The sequence below is a fragment of the Thunnus albacares genome, chromosome 16, assembly GCF_914725855.1.
Source record: "Thunnus albacares chromosome 16, fThuAlb1.1, whole genome shotgun sequence".
Lineage (NCBI taxonomy): Eukaryota > Metazoa > Chordata > Actinopteri > Scombriformes > Scombridae > Thunnus > Thunnus albacares.
The window spans coordinates 10,043,562-10,068,575 of NC_058121.1; the positions used below are offsets into that span (position 1 = coordinate 10,043,562).

Consider the following 25,014-nt stretch of genomic DNA (forward strand, 5'->3'; position numbering starts at 1 on the left):
GCCAGTAAAAGATGTTGCTATTATGATATTTATTCTAGTTTGTCTAAATTTCAATGGGACACCTAAAATTGTGTATCTGCACAGAATATCAAAAAAAGTAAAAATACAAATTTTACACCTGGAGAGGACCATGACAAGGCACAAATCTCGGAGGACCCTCAAGCTTTTAGTGCAAGAAAGGGGGATAATTTGGCTGTCACTTTCACACTTGTCAACAGGATAGTTGCTGCCATGCTGTTCAAGTCAATTTTGGATGCTGCTGTGGTGCAATGCTCTGGTTTTGTGTTGTGTTTCAAAGTCTTGCTGGAAAACTGTGCCTGTGTTTACTATCTGCTTTCTGCTTTTTACTATTTGCTACCTGCAGATAAGATTAAAAATAATATATTAGACACTAAACTTTATGCAGTCCTTCATAAATGTAAATCCGCTCTGCAGGAACTGTCTGATAGCAGTCATCTTTAACACCAACTCAGTTATGACATATTTTGTTTGCAGCATCACGAGAAGTTGCATCACGCCTAAAAGTTCCTACTACCTGACCAGGCAAGTCCTTCTTACTTCAGCTCTGCCTTTTCCTCTGTAACATAAACACTGTTAGTAGGTTGTTGAGGCTTGCCTGCACAATAAGTTTGAGCAAATTGTGAATTTGTCATTATATCTCATAACACCATTTTGAATTTAAAAAATAAATAAATATAAGTCATGATTGTGGCTGTATGGTGTAAAGTCTTCATATTATTTGTGTTTTTAATATGGATCACAATAACATTCTGTATTTCTAATTTGAGCTTATAGACACTATTGTCTATGTCAAAACAAAAAAAATGGACTGAATGGACCTTTTGTTATCTATTAGGGCTGTAGTCTCCCAGTCGACCGGTCAGTTGATATGCTCCTGTCCAACCAAATTGGTCACTGATGTCACATCCAGACCCGCCCCGGGCGCCGCGTCTGGGGCTTCCAACCCCCAAAAGTTTAGTGAGAAGATGGCGCTGTGTTTGTTTGTGGGGGTAACTCTGGTTCACATTCCAAAATGGTAGGTGGCGTTAATGCACCATGACACTGGTTGCCACCCCACCATAAAACGGAAAAAGAGGAAGAAGAAGCGAGCGCTGCACACCCAGTGGCAAGCCAAGAAGACCACAGCCGACCAGCGTGAATCTGACAGCCAAAATACACCCGAGCAGTGCGAGACGTTTGTCGCAGCATGGCCGCAACAGAGTGCGTCTATTATAATCAACTGAAGCTGCTACATTGTGGTCAATGCTGCAATTTATTTCTGTGTTGAAATAAACTGAATGGGTAGAGTTTGTTTTAGCCTAGAACATCCAAGCACAAAATATATAGAGAATTAACATAACATCTGAATTTGTACGAATATTAAAATGTTTATATGTGTCATCTGTGCTTAAGAAAATATCAGAAATCCAACACTATTCAACAAATGAATATACATCAGACTGGCCCTTTTGGGGGGGGGGACATATGACACTCGCCATAGATTTTAATGTAAAATAGCAGTACAAACTAATATGTACATTTTTTTACTTTTTGTCACCACTACAGAAACACTATGTAACTGCAGTATGATATGGTTGTCTGATGTTGACTGCTGTTAGTTATCGAGTAGGACACCTCTGGCCATAGAGTTTGATGCTGGGAAGCTGAAGATGGATCAAATTAATCTTTTCGATTCTTGCACGTTCTATGGCAGGCTGAGTGGATATATGTTTACTTGACGTAGTATCTTTGGGTCATTTATAAACTAATTTAATTCTGGTGGTTTTCTATTGGTTTGGTTTTGTACTGATATTTTACATTAAAGAGTGTTATTTGTTTTCCTCCAAAAAGAGGCGGGGACATGTTGCAAGCCAAAGTTCCCAGATGTGCCGGTCTGATGTATTAAATCTGTGACTTCTCATTTTTGGGAAGAGCAGAACTACAGCTGCTCCCAAAAATCCTACTAGACCTCCACCCCACATACAAATCCCTAACAACAACACAGAGTTCTGCATCGACTAATAACAGACACTCCGAGGTTTGATACTGGCCACCCATATTTTCCCACAGTCTCACATTTCACTTAATGCATTTTTGCCATCCTCTATTCTCTTATACATGACTTGAAGGTAGTTTCTTCAGCGATGATAGCTAGTTGCCACTGACATACACTCATTACACAATGACAAGGACACACACAACACTACAGGCTACAGATGAGCCCCTAAAGACATCAAACTACAAAAACTAACAAATCAAATGCAACAGGTAGTTCTCATTTTCTCCGTTGCGGCATAGTGACACTTACTTACAAGGTACCTTTGAGTTGTGTGAAGTGTTTTGCAGAATTCAGCTGTAGAGTTATAAGTTTGATTCGGTATCCTAATGTTTTGGAGAATCAGGCTTGTGACCTGGAAGTTACAAGTTCAAATTCTCAGACTTGCTGGGATTATTTGGATATAATATGGGAATAAATGGGCATATGTTAAACCAGATTTATGCTTATTTATTTATCTGTACCAGTAAACCACTTGTTTTATAATTTAGCATATGTTTTCAATGTAGATAGCTTTGCTAGATAACAAAATCTAAATCTGTCATGCCTTTGAGAACAGGTGATTAGTGAGCCTTCAACTTTCTCAATATTGTCTTCACTATCAACAACCCCTAACACCATAAAGATATGTGAGAAAATACAATCTGACCAATCAAAAGTCTAGTCTTTGTGGAGGCGCTTATCAGCTCCAGAAACACCTCTGGAGGATATATGGAGCTCTGAATGATATGGCGCCTCCACAACTCCTTGAAGTGGAAGCATAAATCCCACTTAACCCCTTCTTCAACATCACTCTCTGAATGTGCCTGTGCATGTCAATTGAGCCTCAACTGCTCCAATTAAGTTTCAGTGAAACAACCTCTAACTTGGAAGAAAGCACAAAGCAACAGTTATGCAAGAAAAGATGAACAGTTGTTAACACAACTTTGTGGTAAGAAAACAAGACTGGTGTAATGCACTTTCCCCCCCCAAGTCAACTCCTCCAAGCTGCTTGTGTAGAAGAAACCAAGCATATAATTTAGAAAGTAATGGTTGGAGAGGTGCCACTGTGTTTCCCTATCCAGCAAGTTTAAACAAAGTGGGCCTGTATTGTATATAAACTGTAGAAATGTTTTGCACAAATTGTCACTTGATTTTATGATGCTGCATCTCTGCTAAAAGGCTGTACACAGAATGATCTGGCAGTGGACATAACACACTAGTCATGAATAACAGCCTAATAGCGGCGGACTCCATCATCCTCTTACCTTTGAGTTGCGGCAGCGGTGAAAGCTCAACTGGAGCGCTCTGTGTGCGATACTGAGACGAGCCTTGGGATTTTCTCTGTTTCTGGGCCTTCCTCATGGACTTTCTCGTAAACCCGTCCACTTTCTCGGATGCAGAGATGGCCGACATTTTGATGCATAAACTGACGAAGACTTCAGACAAGCGATTGTATCCCTAGGCCAAAAGAAATGTTTCCTTGTGTGTTCCTACTGTTCGCATGAGCACAAAAATATGGAGCAAACTGCGCGACTTGAAGCTCGTCTCCTCTCCGACTCTGGTGTTATTCTGTATGATCCAACATGGTCGGTCGGTAGCGGGGGTTAGACGGTTTCCAAACACTGCATCATTAGGGTGACTTTGTTTTCAGAAACACGGGAACAATCTTCAAAACACGAACCAAAAAGCCAAACTACAACTCATGTCATTGCCCGCAGTACAACCTGGAGTCACCAACATACAACAAATATCGGCGAAGTTTCTAAATTTCTGATGTTTTTTGCTGCGTCGTCGTGCTTGCAAAAGGTCTACCTGTTGCAAAACGTAGGAACGACATTGTCATAACAAAGTTGAATGAGATGTAAAGTCCTTCAGACAGTTAGTAGCAAACTGCTGTAACTTACTGTTGGGCTGGCAGCTAAATGCTCCTAGCTAGCGTGCTAAAATTAGCTAATGTATGCCACTACGACACAACCGTTTTCACCACCGTGGAGAAAGAAAAGTTAGAAAAGATAGTTGCCCCATGCATTTCGGTAGTTCTTTGTAAAAAGTCCAAGTCCAAGCACTGGTTTTAATCCCAGTTTGACTTCCGCTGAGTGTATTTTCAGACGAACTATCCGCGATCGATGAAGTTCAATTTTGCTCGACGGCTGTTTAGCACTTAAAAGTTAGCCGAGTGACTTTGTCTTAGCTACATTCCTCGCTGAATGTACAGCAGTGCGTACGTTCTCCCGACCTCTAAAACGACGCGGTATTTTTACATACAACACATCTAACGTCGTGCTGAGTAGGCAGCTGTGCCATAAAACACTCCCAGTACCGCCGCTCCGTCGACGTCTGTCCGCTTGACTGTTCGGTGGACAGCAGAGCCTGACAGGTCTACGTCATTAACAGACACCTCTAACGACCAATCACAAGCGGAGAATTACAAAACTGAAAACTTTTTAAACCAATCAAAACGCAAAGAGCGCGGTTCCCTGAACATGTGACATGTGAAAACAAATACGTGACGTTGTACAGTTGAATGAGGAGTGGCAGCAGTGAAAGCTGTAGTTTATTATCAGAAAGTTACAGCAGTTAAAGGATAGGTTCACCATTTTTCAAGTCTGTCTTGAAAAGCGGTTTTCCTCGCTGTGATCATTCCTCCTGTTCATACTGGCTATTAAAAAGATCCCCGTCAAATGACGAGGGCCAAAATCCACAGCGTGTCTTCAGTCATTTTGTGCATTTAAAAGTTTTTCTGAAGCTTATATGAGGCCTCAGCAGCCTGGGTTAGTCATATCAAGTGGATATCTGCCACATTTACAGTCTTTTAAGCATCATATTCCCTCTTTGTGTTTTCTCAGACAGTGTTTCCCTGTTGAGCTGCGGTGGAAGTATAGTAACAAAAAGAGGGAAAAAGAGGCTCTAAAAAGACAAACGTTGAAAGATATCCACTTGATCTGACTCATTTTGACGGCTGAAGCGTCATATTAGCTTCAGGTAAACTTTTAAATACATTTTTGCACAGAAAGAGGCTTGTGGATTTTGTCCCCCATCACTTACATTGTAAGCACACTATGAAGGAATCGTCTAATGATCAGTATGAACCGGAGGAATGATTACAGCAAGAAAAACCTGTTTCATTGTTCATTTGGGCTCCTGATTGTTGTTTGAAGACAGACTTGGAAAATTGTAAACCTATCCTTTAATTATTTATCATTTTTAGCAGTTCCATATACATAAAATGAAATAAACCAATAGAAAACCGAACTTTATTCTATTTCTAAAAGATATTGAGCTCATCACTGTCACTTGTGTCTCACCACTGAGCACTGGTAATGACAAACACATGGATGACACTGAAAATATGCAACCAAGAACATGGCACAGACTTTGAAAACTATTTTCAATTTAATAAATTCTAACCACAGTATAATTGCATCAATTAAATACAAACAAACCAAGCAACAATCATTGGTTATTTTGTACATATAAACAACTGAAGTATTTGTTCAAGAAAAAAAAAATCCACACATGAAACAACCCACAAAACGATGAAGACAGAAACGGTTTGCTTACATAATGTTACAGAACTGATCTTTGACCAGCTTTCATAATAAAATTGAGTGAAATTCATAAAAAGGCTCTAAGATGTGGATGTTTTTTTAGCAGAATTAAATATTTCCACACTTGTGGACAAAGATTTTTGTCTGCACTAGGAGATAAATATTTGGTTTACCTCTTTAACAGCTTCATCAAATGTGGGCTGTTGTGTTTAACTCTATTGCATCTCTTAAAGTGGTTTGCTTTGAGTAAAATGAAAGATTTACTCTGCAACATCCAACTTGATTTCTCATCCAGAGATTGTGCACAGCACCAGAAATCTGTGTAGGAGGCAACGGCAAAACCTATGACCCAATTAAAATAAAAGGCAGCCTCTCATAATGTGAAAACTGCAGCATCAAATATTCCAAATGACTGTTTTGTCATTCTGTATGCAGCTCAGGGTCACGTAATCATGTAATCTAGACATAGGTTAGTTGTCTTAGATGCATGTATCTGTTGGTTCCTGTTAAAAATTGCCAATAAAATAAAAATATAGCATTTTAAACAGAAGCACAAAACATCAGATTAGCTCAAGTAGGTCACTCCATGGGCCTTCTCGTGAAATATGTGGAGATTTTCTTCATGTTCTGTGGTGAGCGGACGGTCTGAAAAACAAGATTAAAAAAAAAAAAAAAAAGGTCAACTCCAATAATCATCTTGAAGGTAAAAAAAGTTCCAAGCATGTGAACATTAGCATTGATAAGAGGGGACATGTCAGTCAAGTTATTTTTCTCCAATGATTTTCAATGAAGACACAAGACACTGAGCTTTAATTTCTTGACTGGCAACATTCCAAGCAACTGAAAGTGAAGGAAGGTGTTAATAACAACACAAAGCCAAAAGAAATGAGTTACACTACTATTAAATAAGTGCAGTGGTTCACCGTGCATTAAGAAAGCACTTCTCCTTAAAGAACTTCAATGTGTCTGTCTCTTATGATCTGAGAGCTACAGTATGTCAAACACATTTTCATGCTGACAAGAGAACAGCAGACTACAGGACATGAAAGAAGATCATTAAATCTACAGAGAAAAGGTAGAAGTTGCTTAAAAATAAAACACATTCACTTTTGAACCTGAGATTTCTGTGCTTACCGGTGAAGCTGGTGTCTTGCCTTCCTGTTTCTTTGAGGAACTGGGGCTTCGGGGAGTACTAGAGCTTCCATGACCTTTCTTCATTTTTTGACCCATTGCTGACAACCAGTCTGTTGCTCTGGGAGAGCAGTTCTCCTTGCCAATCTGTCTTAATGAGACTTGTTTGTCCTCTGTGTGACAGTTTGTTTGTACCCAGCTCTCCTGAGCAGGGCAGCAGATACCGGACAGGGCCCGGCTTTTCTTGGCCACGGGGTAGAGTTCTGTAACACAGTCGCACTGCTCTGCGTCCTCGCAGCTAGCAGATGAACCTTCACCGGTCTCCAGCCTGCGTTTGGCCCGTCGCTCTGTGGGAGAGGTGCTGCAGCTCGCCGGGCTCTGGGGACAGGGGCTTAGTACCCTACGCAGCTGGGGGCTGACCTGACTTGGAGATCCATGGCTGGGGGACAACCACTGTTTGATGGAACACGGTGTTCTCTGGCGAACAGGGGTGGCTTTGGCGTCCTGAGAATGGACGGGTGAAGTGGTGCTGGAGGGTAGAGGCAAGGCGGCCCCGCTGGGTGCACAGGCAGCTAGCTGGGGTGAGGCTAGTCCTCCAAGACTCTCTGTCCTCTGGTTCTTGGCAGGGGTTGTCTCAGCTTGGCTTGAAGGGTCTTAAAAAGAGCACAAGTCCTCTTTAGATCAGGCGTGACACCACAAATACTTTGACACATTTTGCAATCAAGGGCAGGACAGCAGTGATTCATAACACGGCACTTCCATATTTTACATGCTAACATAGCACATAGACACCAGAAAAGTTAGTTTGTTGTGGCAATAAATAATTACTGCTCATATGGTTGCATGGTAGTTTACACAGACAGTAGTTGAAATACTTACTTGGAGACTTAGGATGTGCCCAGCCTACAAGATTAGCCTCTCCCACTGAAGACTGTGCTCCATCCATTTCCCGGTGAAGCCGCCAGATCCGCACAGTGTGGTCATCAGAACAGGAAGCAATCTGCCATGAGAGCAGTGGGGATTATACAAGGCCTAAATCCATCCTCTGGAGCTATTAAAACAGCTCAGTCTCACACTAGTGAAACACAAAAACCCTCTATACTAATTGTAGGTTTTGCATAAAGGAAGCAAGATGGAAATTGTGCTGCTAGAAAACCTGGTTTGTGAATGTTTAAACAGTCAAGTGTTCTTCATAGGTTCCTTAAAAAAAAACAACCAAAAAACCCCAAAAAACACCACACTACACGAAGTAGCATGCAAGATTGTCGTCTCACCTTAGTGAAATCATTTGGGCACCATGCAACCGATGTCACTTCCTCATTGTGGCCTTGAAGCATCATTGGAGGATGTTTCGGATCAGAGATCTGAAATGGAGGAATAAATGGAAGGTGAGTATGCCATCTCGATCATCCTAAAAACAAAACAATTCCCTGTCACATTGAGGATGTACCTTCCAGATGTATGTGTGATTGTCACTTGAACCACTGGCCAAGAACTGGTCATCTGGGCTAATCGTGGACTTGATGTAGAATGAGGAGTTTTGGTGACCACTGAAAACTGCCACTGTGGAGGAAAACAAACAGTAATATTAATGAGGTGAGTGTTGGTGTTTCAGAGAGACTCAACTTTCATTTCATTCATTTCTCCTATACATTCAGTGATCTAGTCAGTACTCCAGTTACTGACAAAAATGAGCATACACTGCCAGTACCTACTTTGCACTGAAATGTGTTTTAATGATTTTCAAAATGGCTGCCTTGCTTGCATATTAACCAGCTGATTCAGTGTTGGTTCATAGTCCAGTTAGGGGTTCACATCCAACAGGATTTGAGCATATTCAAAACTATGACTTAAGGTATAAAAAGGGGTTCGTACAAACACACAAAGCCCTCGACTCTCTACATTTTCCATGTATCAAACAGTGCCCTCTTGCTTTACCGTCTGCTCGTCATGATAGTGAAAGCAAAGGAGATTAGTTTGCAGCCCCATCTAGTGATATGCAGTGGTAATAAGTTTACTGATGAACTGGAAAAACCAATAAAACATGTGGTCTGAGTGGAGCCGTTCTTTACCTGGTGTTGTTTTTATTCCACTGACATTGAACATGTAGATGCAGTCGTCAGTGCAGTTGGACATGACGTTGGATCTTGCGGAGTCCAGGACAAGACCGGAATAACCTGCAACACAAGCAAAATAAAATTCAGCTTCTTCATGGTTATTTGCTTGTGACTTCAGGTCAACATGATGCTCATTATAGTACAGAACTCACCCAGTCGCATGCGCATAGAAGAACCCGGGTATGGATAGGTCTGCAGTGGGACCGGATCGTGACGGTGCACAGCGTAGTTCTTCCTCAGATCCCACATCTTGATTACTCTGGTTGGAAGGAAAAAAAAAACAACAATCAATATGACCATGCATGTTTCCACTGACAGTCATTTCATATGGCCGCATGTTAAAAACAAGTATCAGTGATGTTTCTTACCCATCCACAGCCCCAGAAGAGATGAGGGTGTGCTCATCCCGAAACAAAACCACTGTGACACTCTGCTGGGTGTCCTGCAAAAACAAAAGATGAATCAGCCTTCATTCTGAACCGCTCTGGTCTTTAAATGTCACTTTGTTTCATTAAACAGGCTCCGTGGTTAAGTAAACTCACCACACTGGGGGCCAAACCACGTACGCCGGGCCGCCTCTTCCTTGTTTTAGACAAGGGGTTCGTCTCTGCTTTGTTGTGAGCACCATTGATCCGTTTCACCTGTCTGTAGAAACCATCTGAGAGGAAGATAAGTATAAGAAAAAAATTATCAAATATATGAGCAATCTAATTATTTCATATTCATTTTTACAAATTATGCTTGGGTCTAAGAAAACTCACAAAAATAAATGCTCTTTACTTAGAGCAATACCATAACCTGAAAGTGAAATCTCTTATTGATACCTTTTTTGCTGCACCTGGTGTCCCAGACCATAATATTTCCATCTCTGGCTCCAGTACAGAACACAGCTGTTAAATAGAGAACAAACAAAGCTTTGTTAAAGGGATCCATATTACATTTGAATGAAAAATTCAAACTTGTAAGCCAGTTTTCCATGTCATGCATGCACTTAATCTACAGTTAATACTAAAAAAATACAGTTTTCCATCAAATCCAATAGCCTGTCCTTCTTGGCATATGTTTGAGTCTTTACTTAGAGCAATACCAGAAGTAAAAATTCAAATTAATAGCTGCAACCAATTTAAACATCAAACAGTGTTTTTTTTCATGTTACACAGAACATAATTTCCCGCAACAGTATATAGAGTATTTGGTCTGTATATACACAGTACTATACCTTTCTCCTGTGGTGCGAATGCAACAGATTTAAGGCTGCAGAGGTGGCCCTTAAAGCTGCCCAACATCTCCCCTGACTTCACATCCCACAACCTGGCCATCTGGTCACCTGCAGCAGTCACCTGAGGATGACACACAACCAATAAAATGTATTAAAAAAAGGCTAAAAGAACACACAAAGAGGAGTAAAACAAAATAAACCTGAAAACATGAATGAGTAAACATCGAATGTCGGTCAGATCGATGCAATTACACACAAATCAACAGGATTTAAATCAAGTATTTAAAGGATGTTTAACGTGATTGACAGTGGACTGAAAATATGAAATTAATTTGGTTTTTTTTACTTACCAGCTGAGACTCCCCTGGTACCCATGCTACGTCAAAGACAGCATTCTCATGAGCCAGCCATTCTGAAAATGTTCACACACCATTAGCTGCTGATATTTCCAGGTGATGAAGAGGCTATTTGTCAGGGGGGGAGGAGGGAAGGAGTCTCAACACATACCTTTAAGTAGTGGGTTTTCACGGCTCTCTGTGTTGTAGATCCTTACAATGCCTTCTTCATTAGCCACTGCAAGGACATTCTGCATGTCCCTCGCTGAAGAAAGACAGAAGAAGAGGGATTAGTTAGTTAGATTAGTTAATTAAATGACAACAGCCCCCCCCCTCCATCTCTGATATGTATCATCTGCTGATGAAAAGCAGGCAGGTTACCAGAAGAGAAAGAGAGTCCAAACGGTGGCACAGATTCACCCAGGTTCCCATAGGAGATGTGCTCATCATGGCGAACACACTGATAGCCTGCTAGCAGAGAGCTCAGAGGGTATTTAGGCCAAGGATCTGCAGGAAGAGCTGAAGAGAAATGCAGGTACAATTAGTCAGACACTGTACTTACACTTAAATATTTCCATTTTGTGATTTTACTCTGCGTTTAGCTGCAAATTTATACTAATTACTCTATTACATATATCTGATACCCAATGAGTGTCTTTTTAGGAACTTCACATTATAAATTCTAATGGTAGAGGATTCATATGAGTGTTTAGGTTGACCATTAACCAGAGGTGGAAGAAGCACTCAGATCCTTTACTTAAGTAAAAGTACCAATACAGCGAGGTAAAAATATTCCATTACAAGTAAAAGTCCAGCATGAAAAATCCTACTTTAGTAAAAGTCAGCTTGATGTAGTTAAAGTATTGCAGTAAAAGTAGTGGTTTGGTCCCTCTGACTGATATATTATTATATATGACATCATTAGGTTATTAATACTGAAGCATCAGTGTTAGAGCAGCATGTTACTGTTGTAGCTGCTGGAGGTGGAGCTAGTTTGAACTACTTTATATACAGTTAGCTAGTTTAATCCAGTGGTTCCAAAAGGTCATCAGATAAATCTGAGGGGCCGTGAGATGATTAATGGGAGAGGAAAGAAGAAAGTTCTGACACACAAATCTGTTTTCAGTTTTTGTACTTTTTCTCTTATCTTTGATTTTTGGTGAAATATTGGATCATTTGTACTTTTAAGGAAATGAAACCATGTGAGAAATTTAGAGGGAAAAATCACTATTTGGTGGAGCTGTTAACAACTCATAGACATCTGAAATGTGACCCCGACAAGAAACCGTCGGTTTTATCCTTAACAATGTGTTGTACTTTAAAAGCTTGTTATATTATCCATTGTGACAAATAAATGAAGTAAGGTAGAAATATCAAATGGAAATACTCAAGTAAAATACAAGTACCTCAAAATTTTGCAGTTATGTGAGTAATTGTACTTAGTTACTTTCCACCATTGCCATTAACCACCAAACTTGGTGATATACAACACGTTTTATTAACGTAAACTAACGTACATTTGTTATAAACTATAACCGCCATGGCAACAGAAATGACAAAGATCCACCACTAAACTGTAAACATAAAACATGTAAGTTAGGTTAACTATTATGCACGATGTTAAACTAGCCAAAGTTATCTTGTAAGTTAAAATGGCAACGTTGAAACTGTGTAGATAGCACAACAACCCTCAGAGCACACCCAGTATCCGAAGATCCCCCCGATATTCAGAAAACATTCATTTTCTCACCGTTCTGCCTTCGTCTGCCGACTCGTCTGTCAACAACTGAGCGGAAAAGCATCCCTACACTCTAGTAGAAGACGATCTGGAATATAGTTTCTTTATAATACTGATAAGTTTGTTAGATCGTTGGCCTTTTCCCGTGTTGCTGCAATTTGTCTTTCCCGCGAATAGATCTTGCAAACACAAGGACTGAATCCCCCGCTAAACTTACGTCACACCCTACCATTGGTTGAAACAGCCGCTTCCGCATCCGGGTTCTTTGTGCCGCCGCCCGCTCTCTGAAGATCCGTTCTTTCAAAAATAAACGACCGTCTTTGAAATGGCTCAGTAAAATAACCATACTGATAACTCCACATAAACTTACAAATATGCGGTGAAGAAAGATGTATTCAGATCATTAAATGAAAGTAGTAATTATTATTATTATTATTATTAGGGCTGGGCAATATTATATTGATATCATAATATGAGACTAGATATCATCTTAGATTTTGGATATCATAATACCATCTACCGTGTTGTCTTTTCCGTGGTTGACATTGTACATGAAGTGGTGTAAATTTCTGAATTTATCAGATTATTATTTGCCTTTACCCACTTAGTCATTGTCCACATTACTGATGATTATTTACCAAAAAGTTCATTGTGTAAATATTTTGTGAAAGCATCAAGTCATCCCTGCAATATTGTCACAATATTGATATTTGGTCAAAAAGATTGTGATATTGGATTTTGTCCGTATCATTTGGCCCTAATTATTATTATTTTATTTGACAGGAACAATACTCATTTATCAACAGAAAAACTGTAAATGAGCCACAGTTAGATTAAATGGCTAACTTTTATTCATTTTCTCTGTTGCTCCAGGCCAGATGTTAAAGGGGCAACCTAAAATTAGAATAAAATCTTGTAAAATTCATGATGCACAAAATCATGAATACGCACAGACTAAAAACAGCACACATCCATCGGTCAAACAATGTCACAACATTCATCAGACATCACAATATAGTTAATATTATTATTGTTATATTATTGGACCATTATTACTGATGCATTAAAATGTAAACAGCACTTACTGTTGTATTGGTAATGGTGGATCTCATTTTAACCACTTCATATGTTTTTGTGTAGTTTAATTTATAAATATACATCATATATAAACAGATGTTTCATACAAAAAATCTTAATCTTAAAGGTAACAAATAACTTGCTGTAAAATTAATGTCGTGGAGCAAAAGGTTGAATATTTCCCTCTGAAATGTTGAGTAAAAGTATAAAGTAGCATTAAATGGAAATATTCAAGTAAAGTACAAGAACTCCAATTCAATAAATACTTCAGTAAATGCGTTTTGTTATTTTTCACCACTGAAAATATGTACACATTTAGATTGAAGTTTACCTAAAAATATTTCCGTAAAAAAGTGTGATTTTCAGAAAGTAAAACTTAATCAATGACTCACACGTTACAAGCGTTATATTGTGAAAACTTGAACTGTATACCGGAAGTACTATTGCTGTAACCTTTATTTTGCACATTTTCTTTTTACTAGGATGGCAACGGAATAACCCGCGCTACTCTGCCTCTGATTGGCCAGTACTCGCTGTCTTCGTTGGTTGGGGTTCAGGCATGAGGAGTATAATCGGTTAGGGATAGGGTAAGAATATCAGAGTACACCAATCAGAGGCAGAGTTGGGCGGGTCATCACCTTGCCATCCTAGGAAGAAAAGTGTATTGTGTATTCGCCACCTGAACAGTGACATGCTAACGGCATATGGGTGCCGTCAAGAAGTATTTAGTGAAAAAACTAAAGAATAATGTCGCTTTCAACTGCACGTTCATTCTTGTCAGAGGCTTGTTATGGCGAACAAGAACTCGACGCCAATTCGGCTCTTATGGAGCTGGACAAAGGTGAGCCAGCTAGCTCGCTAACTCGTTAGCATAGAGCTCTTTCTTGGGTTGCAACCTGATCTTGTGTTTTGTGTCTTCTCCATGTGTCGGTTGTGCTAAATGTAATGACTAAACGAGGAGTCCCTGCTTTGTTGTGACCAGTTAAGTTGCTTTAATTCCAGGATTGCGGTCGGGGAAGCTCGGGGAACAATGTGAAGCTGTGGTGCTCTTCCCCAAACTTTTTCAGAAGTATCCTTTCCCCATCCTCATCAACTCTGCGTTTCTGAAACTCGCAGACATCTTCAGACTTGGGTATGCATGCTTTTTAACTATCTGTTTTGTCCAATTTTGATGATAGTTTTAGTCAAACATTTATTTGCCTGTTTATGAGGTACATCTAGCTAAAGCTAATGCAATCTTTTGTAAAAGCTTATTACAAAAGCCTTTCATTAAATCCCAGTCTGCACCACTTTCAATAATATGGAATATAATTCAACAGCACCACTACCTACAGCCTCCAAAATCATTATAAAGTTGAATCAACACCTCTGTAGAACACTTTCAACAAAAACTGAACATTATCTCCTTCATAAGGGCAGCATTTATCTCAGGACTGGTGTATTGGGCTACTTTTAGTTAGGTGTGTCTAATAAACTGACAACTGAGTGCATATTTAGTTAATTATTTAATTACCACAACGTCACTTTATATACTGCACATACTGCATCGCTGCACAAGTGTATATCTGTAAATCTATCTTTTATATACATTGTAAGTTGCTCTTAGTAATTTATATCCTGTACATCAGCACTTTATGCCTAAATTGAACTTGTTAGATGTCAACTGCATCTCGTTCTTGTTCAATTACAATAAAGTTGAATCTAATGAGATATCAAGTAACAGCTGCTTGCTTTTGGGCATCTCATAATTATTAATGGATTACTTTATTAATGTTTTTTTTGACTGTTGATCATTCAGAAATTTGAATAGATTTGATGCTCTGGTAACTCATGATAAGCAATATTCTAAACATTTAATAGAATTAAAAATGAGTTCATTAAGAGGAAGTAACCATTAATAGCATGTCTATGGTGTGTGAGTAGTATCACTTCAATTAAACTGGTTTCACTGTGTCACAGACTTCTTTGTTCATAAACGTGTGTCTCTTTGATTTCAGGAACAACTTCCTACGGCTCTGTGTGCTGAAAGTGACTCAACAGAGTGAGAAACATCTAGAAAAGATCCTCAATGTGGATGAATTTGTTAAAAGGGTGTTCTCTGTCATACATAGCAATGACCCAGTGGCCAGAGCCATCACTCTGAGGTAATAATATGTAAATGGAAACAAAGTTGCACATTATGCTGGTTTGACACAGGACTTGAGACATGCCATAACCCTGCACTACTGTACAGTCCCAGAATACATGAGTGATACATGCTTGCCATTCTTCCCATTCAGTTTCTGTGTTGTTCCTTTTGTTCAGGATGCTTGGTAGTTTGGCCTCCATCATCCCAGAGAGGAAGAATGCCCACCACAGTATTCGCCAGAGTCTGGACTCTCATGACAATGTGGAAGTGGAGGCTGCTATATTTGCTGCTGCAAGCTTCTCTGCACAGTCAAAGTAAGGAAACACATAGTGTTGCTTAAGATTAGCTGCAGGGTTCACAGCGTCTGGGATGCTGTTTTACATTAGCTTTGGTTGCTTTTGGTGCAATTATATTTTTATCGCTGTTTCCTATTTTCAGAGACTTTGCAGCTGGGATTTGCAACAAAGTCAGTGAGATGATTCAAGGTAAAATCTTAAGAATTGTGCACTGAGAGAAGAAATTAGAGCCATTAATTTTAAATGCATATCATAAACCACTACTCAAATATTTCTCTTGCTGCACTCCAGGTTTAGACACTCCAGTGGAACTGAAGCTGAAGTTGATCCCCATGCTGCAGCACATGCACCATGATGCTAGCTTAGCATCCAGCAGCAGAGAGCTTCTACAGCACCTGGTCAACTCTTACCCCTCCACCCCCATGGTCATCGTCACCCTGCACACCTTCACCCAGCTGGCTGCCTCTTCCCTTATCGATATACCCAAACAGGTAGGACCATGCCGGTATTAGTGTGGTACCCTGATATTATTGGTTGTCTACTGTAATTCTTTTGGGACTTGGAAATGTATGTCTTAAGCATTTGTCTGTTAAAGAGCAGGCACTGTTGCTATTATTAAGGTTTACTCTGTCTCATCTAAAATCTAAATTAGATCTAAAAATCTAAATGACTGACTTTTAATTGATTCCTTATCCTTATAGTTGCAGCTCCTCCTTCAATACCTGAAAGACGACCCGAGAAAAGCTGTCAAGAGACTGGCAATAAATGACTTAAAGCTCCTGGCTAAAAAGGCTCCTCATCTGTGGATCAGAGAAAACACTCAGGTAGAGCTTCAAATGCTGACCGTTGCACTGCAGGATTTTCTTCATGTTGGTGTGAAAGCTGAAGGTAACATGATTGTGTTTTTTCCTTGCAGACCCTCTGTGAGTGTGCGTTAACCAGCCCTTACAGCAGTTTGAAGCTGGGGATGTTGGCTGTACTCTCCACCCTTTCTGGAACAATTGCAATCAAGCAGTATTTTCATAATATCACAGGTAATGCTCACTTTGAAATCAGTCTCTGACAAAGACATTCATGTCACACTGCGCTTGTGTTTTGTATGTAATCATTTTATTTTAGAGTCATGTTTCTAATGCTGTTATTTGTCTAGTGAGTAACTCTGAACTGATCTGTATTCCTTTCAAACATCCCTCTCAGGTAGCGCTTCAGTTCCCCCCCGTCTCACTGACCTGGTTAAACTAGCACAAGAATGCTGTTACCACAGTAACCTGGCGGTGGCTGCCCATGGAATCATAGTGCTCACCAACATCGCCATTTCCTATTCAGAAAAAGGTTGGTGACATGGGCTGGGTTAAGCACTCTTCCAATGCCAGTTACTCTTCAATGCTTTCTTCTTACATTCACCCCACTGATGTTTGCTCTTGCGTGTCAAGGCTAAGTGCTGCTGTGCGTTTTTCTTCCTCAGATATTGTACAGTTGGAGCAGGACACAGTTTTGGGGGTGGAGTCCCTTCTGATGCTTTGCAGTCAAGACAGCAGCCCTACTGCCCAGGCCACGCTCAAAGTAAGACAAGATATGACCACGAGACAGAAAAAATAGGTTCGATGCAAACATCAGGAATTGATTAAAACTCAGTCTTCTATTAGTACCAACAGAAAAAAAAATTCTGCTCAGTGTGACACACTTAGGATGCCTTACAGTGTTTTTATTTGAGGCCAGACAAATGTCAACCAAAGAGGGCCAAATTATTTCAGGAGCATTGCTCAGTAAAGCTGAACTGTCATATCTTTATCAAACACTGACAATAATACAAACATACTCTGCCTCAAACATTTAACTCCACTACCAACCATCTCCTGTCAATAAATGTAATGATGATTGATTTCCAGGAGGGTGTTTTAATATCTACCAACATTATTGGGTCTTAGTAATACCCAGCTCTCTATTTTTTTTTTTTTTTTTTAATGTGTCAACCCTCTGCTTTCTAGACGGCCCTCACCTCATTGGTCAAGCTGCTGAAAAGTCGACAACACCTCAGCCAGTCAGCTGTAGAATTCCTGCTCGGCCAGCTCCACTTATCCTGCGACTCCTCTCGCGTTCTCATGTGCCACGCTCTGGCAGCCATCGCCACCCACATGCCGGTGTTGGGCGACGGCATGCTGGGAGATCTGGTGGACCTCTACAGAGTAGCCAGTCACTCCTCCACTGACAAGCAGCAAGAGCTTCTGGTGAGGGATTGTGCACGAGCCAGACATCAGCTACTACACAGACAACTCCCAACACTTAAATGTTATTTTTTTATGTTTTTAAGAACAGGCACATGAGACCCCAAACAGCATTTAAATTACAATGAAGTTGTAATCCTATGAAATTCATTTTCTAGTGAGAGCTCATCATGGATGTGTAAACCTGTTTTCTGAAAATAGTGTTCTTGTCTTCTTGCACGCTCTGATTTCTTCACCCTCTACTGTGATTCCTGCAGGTTTCCTTGGCAACAGTGATTTTTGTTGCCAGCCAGTCGTCTCTGTCAGCTGAAGTGAAGACTGTCATCAAACAGCAGCTGGAGAATGTTGCTAATGGTTGGACGGTGTACCGCATCGCACGGCAAGCTTCACGCATGGTAATCTCACCTGCTTGGACAAGATCAGCACTACTTTACTCATCAGATATTGATCATATAGCAGTTTGCAGTATCGGATAATATATGTGTGAAGGATCAAACCACTTGATACACATTGGTTACAATCTTTTGATAGCCTGCTGATGAGTGTGTGTAGATATTAAGTTTTATTCTCTATTTAAACCCTGACAGTCTTTACTATCCTCATATAGACCTATGTCTGTTGTTAGAAGGTGCACCAGTGCAGAAACATTGCTTTATTTGAATCAAAAGGTGTCACAAGCAGCCCTCCGACACCTGAAACGGGATCATAAAACGTGTATCATTAATCCACAGGGATGCCACGAGTTCTCCAGCGAGCTGTACCAGAGTCTGCGGACCCGTGTGGCATCGGAGCACTTCTACTTCTGGCTGAACAGCCTGAAGGAGTTCTCCCAGGCCGAGCAGTGTCTGAGCCACGTAGAGGACGGAGACTACAGCGGAGCCATGAGTGCCATCGCAGAGGCCCTGCGCTCCTACCAAAAGGGCATCGCCTCCCTCACAGTCAGTTAACTGCCGGCCATCTTTTGCTTGTCAAAAAACATTAACAACACAGTTTCTCCTCCTTCACCAGTGACAGATGCTTAAAGCTGTTGATGCTCAGTCTCCAGAGTCTTTGTGTTTGAGCTGATTCCACAGAGGCCAAGGCTGTTAATGGATTAACACACCTAATACTTGACTGTATCTTGTTGTTACTCAACACAGACCTGCGTAACTATTTAACTGTAGTCTTTATCCACAGTTATCTTATTAATCCCTCCCTCCAGGCCGCCAGCACTCCTCTGAGCCCACTCACGTTCCAGTGCGAGTTCATTAAGCTGCGGATCGACACCCTGCAAGCGCTGTCACAGCTCATTTGTACCTGCAACAGCCTGAAGACCAGCCCTCCTCCCGCCATTGCCACCAGCATCGCCCTCACCTCAGGCAATGAACTGCAGCGGTGTGGCCGCATCTCCATGCAGGTAAAACATTAATAGAGTTGGAAGTTCAGGGAAGAGGTCTGTGCTGGACAGCCGGCCTGCAGGAGATGGGTTTTGTTTTCCCAGGCAGTAATGTGTGCATATGATGTAGATGAAATAGCCTTTTGTGTGCATTTACATTGAAACAGTAGTTAAGGGAATAATATACACATATTTTTAATCAGGACCCCAAATTTATGTGACCTGCACAGACTTAACTTGTACTGTCGAGCAGTATTTGTGAATAAATGTGCTCCTAAAGTGGTAAATCCTGAATCCACTTCTGTATATCTTTTTTATTTTCAGATGAAGGTATGCATGGATGAGTTCAGAAGTCTAGCTGCTCGCTACGCCGATTTACACCAGTCATCGTTTGACGCCGACTACGCCACCCTCCGTAACGTGGAGCTGTATCCTTTAAACATACCACAGCGACATCACAATCGTAGCCTTTTTGACAATTATCAATCAATGTTTTCTCCGCTGTAACACATTTCCCTTTAACTGTCTGTTAAGACAACAACAGAGCTGTTTGCTTGTCTCCCATGTGATAGAGGCTCTGATACTGGACCCGCAGGCAGCCAGGTGAGAGCGGTTCATGGAGTGTAAAAAGGCGGAACAATGCGATTTTCTTGTGAATTTGTTGTAGAGTAAAATAAACTAATTTTCTTGTGTTTTCACTTGCGTGACATTTTAGAAAAGGCAGATTATGTGGAAGACTGTTTGAAAAATATCTGGGAAAATGTCAACTTAGTTTATCTGCATGCTGTGACCGGCTGCTGCACAATGTATGGATGTAGCTTTTCGTAATCTGCACACTTGATGCACATGACACCGTAATGAAAATAAATGCATGCTTATTTAATTTAATGAAAAGCTTTTTCGCTGAACCTTGTACTTGGGGTTTTTTATTGAGTGCTCTACTATAATTCACATCCCCTGAAGGCATTCTCCTGACAGACGTTTGACTCAAACTGATTGTCTCTCCGTTTCTGTTATCTAGTTTTCAGGAGTACGGCACCCTTGGGTCGGTTCAGACCGAGAGCGAATATGAGCGACGGATGATGTCAGTCTTTAACAGAGTGCTGGAAGAAGTGGAGGGCCTCACCAAGAAACACCCCCCTGTTTCACACTTGGTATGATTAATATTTAGATCACCCGGGGAACAATTTAGCTGCAGGTGTCCAGATTTGCAAAGTGTGATGATTGTGACAAATGCTCTGCTGGTATCTAGTATTATATACAGTATGTGGTGTATTTAAGTTAAGCTTATTCTACTGCTGCACTTATATTTGCTTTTACATTGTTTTTACTTTATTTTAAATGGAAACTCAAACCTGTTTATGCATCTACCTGGATATGTTGTATACTCTTTTAAAATGTGTGTTATCTTAGCATTTTTATGTTGTATATTAATGCTACCTTCAGGCAGGACAGGTCTCTTAAAGAAGATATTTTAATCTCAATGAGAGTTTTACATGGTTAAACAAAGAAAAAATTAAGAAAAAATGGAAATTAACAGCTGCAAATTGCCTATAATGTGAATCTGTTGTTTGCTGTTATTGTTCTTCAGCATACAGGTTGTCTCTGTGATGCTGTCATAGCTCTGCTGAAGGTACCGCTGTCTTTCCAGAGATATTTCTTCCAAAAGCTCCAGTCAACCAGCATTAAGGTAACTAATTTTACTTTAAATAGAAAAGCACAGCATAAAAGACGCCCCTCACAATCTCACAATCCCAGATGCCAAATAGAATCTGAAACATGAAGAGTAAAAGAGAGCTCGACCCTTTCTCGCTATCTGCTTCCAAATAATGTATGAGGGTTTGGTTTCATGTGTGTTCGTCTTGTCATCAGATACTGTAAATAAAAGTAGCGCAGTTGAGATTTCACCTGTGTATAGGTTTTCATATATTTACATTCAGATGAAATGAGTGTACATGCTGCATTTTGTCAGAATCACTTCAACACCATGCACACTACACGGATAGGTTGTTGTCAAGGCAACTCACATGAGGACAGTGCAAAAAATGTAGAAATAAAATATACATGCATTCAAATGTCAGTCTTACAGTTGCACAATACAGCTGCAAATAGGGAAGTGTGGTGCCTGATTGACAGTGATAATTCGTGTGAAACAGTCTTTTAGAGGATATTCTGTCTTTAACTCTTAAGGCTGATCCAGGTTATGTCTTGTTTTTTTTTTCAGCTGGCTCTTTCTCCATCCCCACGAACACCAAGTGAGCCAATCCCAGTGCAGAACACCCAGCAGCTGACTCTCAAGGTAGAAGGAGTGGTGCAGCACGGTTCAAGCCCGGGACTCTTCAGGAAGATCCAGTCTGTCTGTCTCAATGTCACTTCTGTTCTCCAGAGCAAGTCAGGGCCTGACTACAAGGTATCTTCATCTACATTTCTCCTGAATTCTTATACTTTGAGGATATTACTGTTTGTTCCATTTATTGAAGCTCAAATCAGGTATTCTTAACACATGTATGTAATGTATAATGTTGGATACATGCCAATTTGCCTATAAGCATGAGTGCAGCACTGAAGACGCCGTCCTCAGCATTTTGCACTTTATCTCCAAGCACCATGAGCAAACAAAAGCCTACGCTCGAATTTTATATATTGATTTTTTTTTTTAGTTCAGCGTTTAATACTGTGCAACCCTACCTGCTTTTAGAGAAGCTGAAGGACATGAGTGTGAACACTAAACTGATTAGACGGTTTTATTCTTTTTTAAATAATAGGACACAGCAAGCGAAGGTCAATGGGACAGTCAGAGACCAAACACAGCAATACAGAGATCCCACAAGGTTGTGTGGTATCACCCTTAGTCTTTACATTGTACACTAATGACTGCAGGAAAGTACAGCCCAATAATTATATTATAAAATTCGCTGATGATACTGTGATTTTGAGCCTTCTCCACAAGGACATGGACCCCTCTGTGTACCACAATGAGACAGACTCCTTCATCAAGTGGTGCGACACCCACCCATCTCATTCTAAATGTCACCAAAACACAGGAGATGGTCTTTGACTTGAGGCGAGTGACTGACCATGAGCCAGTGGTCATCAAAAACTAGATAATCATTCAGGTGACCTTGTATAAATACTTAAGTGTCCACATAGACAACAGTCTTTACTGGAAAACACACATTAATAACGTGCGCAGTAGACTTCAGGAGAGACTTTCCTTTCTAAGGTGATCGAGGCTATATTGAATGAGCAGCCAGATCATGCTGATGTTATACCCAGCAATCCTAGAGAGCATCATTAGATATGGAAATACAGCAGGGTTTGGCAACAGTGCGACTGAAAAGCAGGCCTGCCAGCACGCACAAAAGGGCTGTGAAGGTAACGGGGAAGAAAGAATATGAGCCTACACAGAGCCTGAATGAGCAGACAGTAGTGAAACAAGCAACAAAGATCACTGCGGACCCTCAACATCCCCTCTCCTCTGAATACAAACCTCTGCCATTAGGAAGAAAACTCCATGTGCCAAAGTGCAAATCAAACCACTGGAAGTGATTGTTTGTTCCAACCTCCATCAAGCTGCTAAACTCTAATGCTAAATCTTAGTGTAATAGAGCAACCTGCAATAAATACACAAGCACTTTAGCACTTAGCACTTTTGCACTATAACTCTTACAGTTTCTTTTTAAGCCGTCATGTTGTCAATGTGAAATGTATAGACAAATGTTTCTTTTGTGTTTTTAAGATGTTTTTATGTGAAGCATCTGTCGAGCATCGTGTCAAATGCTTCTTATGTTTTTGTGATGTTTTTTATGTGAAGCAATGGACTGTAGCACTGTGCCCAAGACAAATTTCCCGTCGGGGACAATAAAGTTTACTCTGCTCTCTATAGAAGCAGTTAAAGCACAGCTACATCACAGAGCACACAAACTCTTAACCTTTATACTCCCTTTTGCTGCTGTTCTTGGTGAGGAATTGTGGCTTCGTTCTAACCCCCGCATATTTTTCTTCTTTTCCCATATTTTAAACCTTTCAGATCCCACTTGACACTAAAACTAACGAGATCGAGCAGCGGGTAGAACCCCACAACGACTACTTCAGCACCCAGTTCTTGCTGAATTTCTCCATCCTGGGCACTCACACCGTCACCGTGGAGGCCTCGGTGGTGGACGAGAGTGGCATCGAATGGAAGACCGGGCCCAAGACGATGGTTTCAGTCAAGTCCCTGGAGGATCCTTATTCCCAGCAGCTCCGCCACCAGCTGCAGCAAGGTGGAGCCCAGCCTGCTCCGCAGAGGAGTGCATACGCTCGCTTCTAGTAAATGTGCTCTGGATGCTTTACCATCAAACCACCTTTTTTAGCTTGTGTACTTGATCTGTTTTGTCTTGTAGAAACTGTATTCTGTATGTAAATATTTTTTTCAACGATTAAAAGACCAGATTTAATTTTATTCTGAGCGCTCAGTGTAGTCAATCCAAAATATTGTTGATTGAGTTTAAAGGACACCCGAATATATATATATATATATATATATATATAAAGGATAGGTTCACGGGTGCCCATATGAACAGCGAAACAGGTTTTTCTTGCTGTAATCATTCCTTCTGTTAATGGAAAAATATCTACTTGATTTGACTAGTTTGGACAGCTGAAGCTTCATATTAGCTTCAGATAAACTTTTGTGTACATGTTTGCACAGAAGGAGGCTTGTGGATTTCATACATTGTAAGTGCATGGTCAGTATGAACAGGAGGAAAGATTATAGCAAGAAAAACCTGTTTCAATGTTCATTTGGGTACCCGACTCGTGTTTTAAGACAGACTCTACATATTGTGAACCTGTCCTTTAACGTCCCCACATTATTGGATTCATACATGACCTGAAGGTGAAGGAAACTTGCTCATAATTCCCTGACCATATTCTGAATCCAAAAATATTTCATGCAGAAATCTTCAGGGATAATTTAGTGTTGAATGCCCTTGGGTTTACTGTGGCATCTATTCTACATAAGTGCAATAACAGAAAGGGCCACCAGGGAGCAGACTACAGTCATGCATTGAACATCATTGTCTGGGGAGCAGTAAAAATCTAATGTCGATTCCAGATGCATGAGTCCAAATCGCAACGTTTATCAGTCAGCATTTACACATTTCGATTAGATTGATTTGTGTTTATTCCAACATTTGTATATAACATTATGTTACTGACCTGCAATCTCCTGCTTCTGGTGTTATTGTAACCAACATTTGAGACACATTAGCTCCACTGTTTCATAGTTTTAACAGACTTGCAAGGATTCTTAAATAGTCCCCACGTCCTCCTAGTTTCTGATTTAAAAAGAAAAGTAAATCCATATATTTTAATAATGAACTCACGCGCCCACAGCGCTGATGTAATCTGAAATTAACTCGTTGTCACCGCAGTCGGGATGATTCAGGATGAAGTCATACGATTTAGTCACAAAATTAGGAAAACTGTTTCTCCATCACAGGTAATGAAAGCATCAGCACTTGACAGAGATTCTGCGCACTGAACTGGCGTCAAGTGAGCGCAGGAGCGTCAAGTGGGAGGCAAATAAATATTAAACTTCCGCTTTTGGTTTTCAAAATGAAAAATGAGGCTGAACGTACAGTGTGCAATTTTAATACCTCTTAAACCAATTAAATCATCCAGGCATGATAGTTTTCTATGGCACTATTTCTGTGAGTGTTTGTTAAACAAATCATTTCCAGTCAAGTCTATCTATCTATCTATCTATCTATGAACCAAACTATAATCAATATAATTAAACAA

The 25,014-nt window shown here is 40.4% G+C and overlaps 3 protein-coding genes across 3 annotated transcripts in view; 1 reads left to right on the forward strand and 2 right to left on the reverse strand.

The window, feature by feature from the left end:
- Window positions 1–4,412, reverse strand: part of ppp2r5a (protein phosphatase 2, regulatory subunit B', alpha isoform) — a 45,353-nt gene extending 40,941 nt beyond the window's left edge. Inside the window, exon 1 of the mRNA XM_044376600.1 lies at window positions 3,304–4,412. Within this exon, the coding sequence (XP_044232535.1) occupies window positions 3,304–3,451 (148 nt within the window). The 5' untranslated portion in view covers window positions 3,452–4,412. The remainder of the gene's footprint in view (window positions 1–3,303) is intronic.
- Window positions 4,413–5,234: 822 nt separating this feature from the next.
- On the reverse strand, window positions 5,235–12,346 carry dtl (denticleless E3 ubiquitin protein ligase homolog (Drosophila)). The gene is made up of 15 exons (XM_044377127.1): window positions 12,139–12,346; window positions 10,770–10,907; window positions 10,561–10,653; window positions 10,404–10,465; window positions 10,054–10,174; window positions 9,659–9,724; window positions 9,377–9,492; window positions 9,203–9,276; window positions 8,987–9,093; window positions 8,790–8,894; window positions 8,168–8,280; window positions 7,992–8,081; window positions 7,597–7,717; window positions 6,721–7,370; window positions 5,235–6,231 (listed from the first exon to the last, which is right to left on the reverse strand). Exons 1-15 carry the CDS (start codon window positions 12,188–12,190, stop codon window positions 6,166–6,168), a joined length of 1,974 nt encoding a protein of 657 aa, XP_044233062.1. The 5' UTR covers window positions 12,191–12,346; the 3' UTR covers window positions 5,235–6,165.
- A 1,454-nt stretch (window positions 12,347–13,800) lies between these two features.
- Window positions 13,801–23,671, forward strand: ints7 (integrator complex subunit 7). Its single transcript, XM_044329736.1, has 20 exons — window positions 13,801–14,044; window positions 14,206–14,335; window positions 15,201–15,347; window positions 15,508–15,645; window positions 15,770–15,816; window positions 15,919–16,118; window positions 16,329–16,451; window positions 16,544–16,661; window positions 16,825–16,959; window positions 17,093–17,190; window positions 17,616–17,855; window positions 18,110–18,247; window positions 18,584–18,790; window positions 19,054–19,248; window positions 19,552–19,655; window positions 19,762–19,830; window positions 20,249–20,381; window positions 20,819–20,917; window positions 21,452–21,637; window positions 23,258–23,671. Exons 1-20 carry the CDS (start codon window positions 13,951–13,953, stop codon window positions 23,537–23,539), a joined length of 2,883 nt encoding a protein of 960 aa, XP_044185671.1. The 5' UTR covers window positions 13,801–13,950; the 3' UTR covers window positions 23,540–23,671.
- Window positions 23,672–25,014: the final 1,343 nt, after the last annotated feature.

Excerpts from the sequence above, each read along its gene's own strand:
- dtl (XM_044377127.1), bottom strand. The coding sequence starts at position 12,190 with ATGCTTTTCCGCTCAGTTGTTGACAGACGAGTCGGCAGACGAAGGCAG. Across the intron at positions 10,654-10,769 it reads TGGACTCTCTTTCTCTTCTG|CGAGGGACATGCAGAATGTC; the intron begins GTAACCTGCCTG and ends GTCTTTCTTCAG. Across the intron at positions 9,725-10,053 it reads ATTCGCACCACAGGAGAAAG|CTGTGTTCTGTACTGGAGCC; the intron begins GTATAGTACTGT and ends TCTATTTAACAG.
- ints7 (XM_044329736.1), top strand. The coding sequence starts at position 13,951 with ATGTCGCTTTCAACTGCACGTTCATTCTTGTCAGAGGCTTGTTATGGC. Across the intron at positions 14,045-14,205 it reads TCTTATGGAGCTGGACAAAG|GATTGCGGTCGGGGAAGCTC; the intron begins GTGAGCCAGCTA and ends CTTTAATTCCAG. Across the intron at positions 17,191-17,615 it reads CTGCCCAGGCCACGCTCAAA|ACGGCCCTCACCTCATTGGT; the intron begins GTAAGACAAGAT and ends TCTGCTTTCTAG.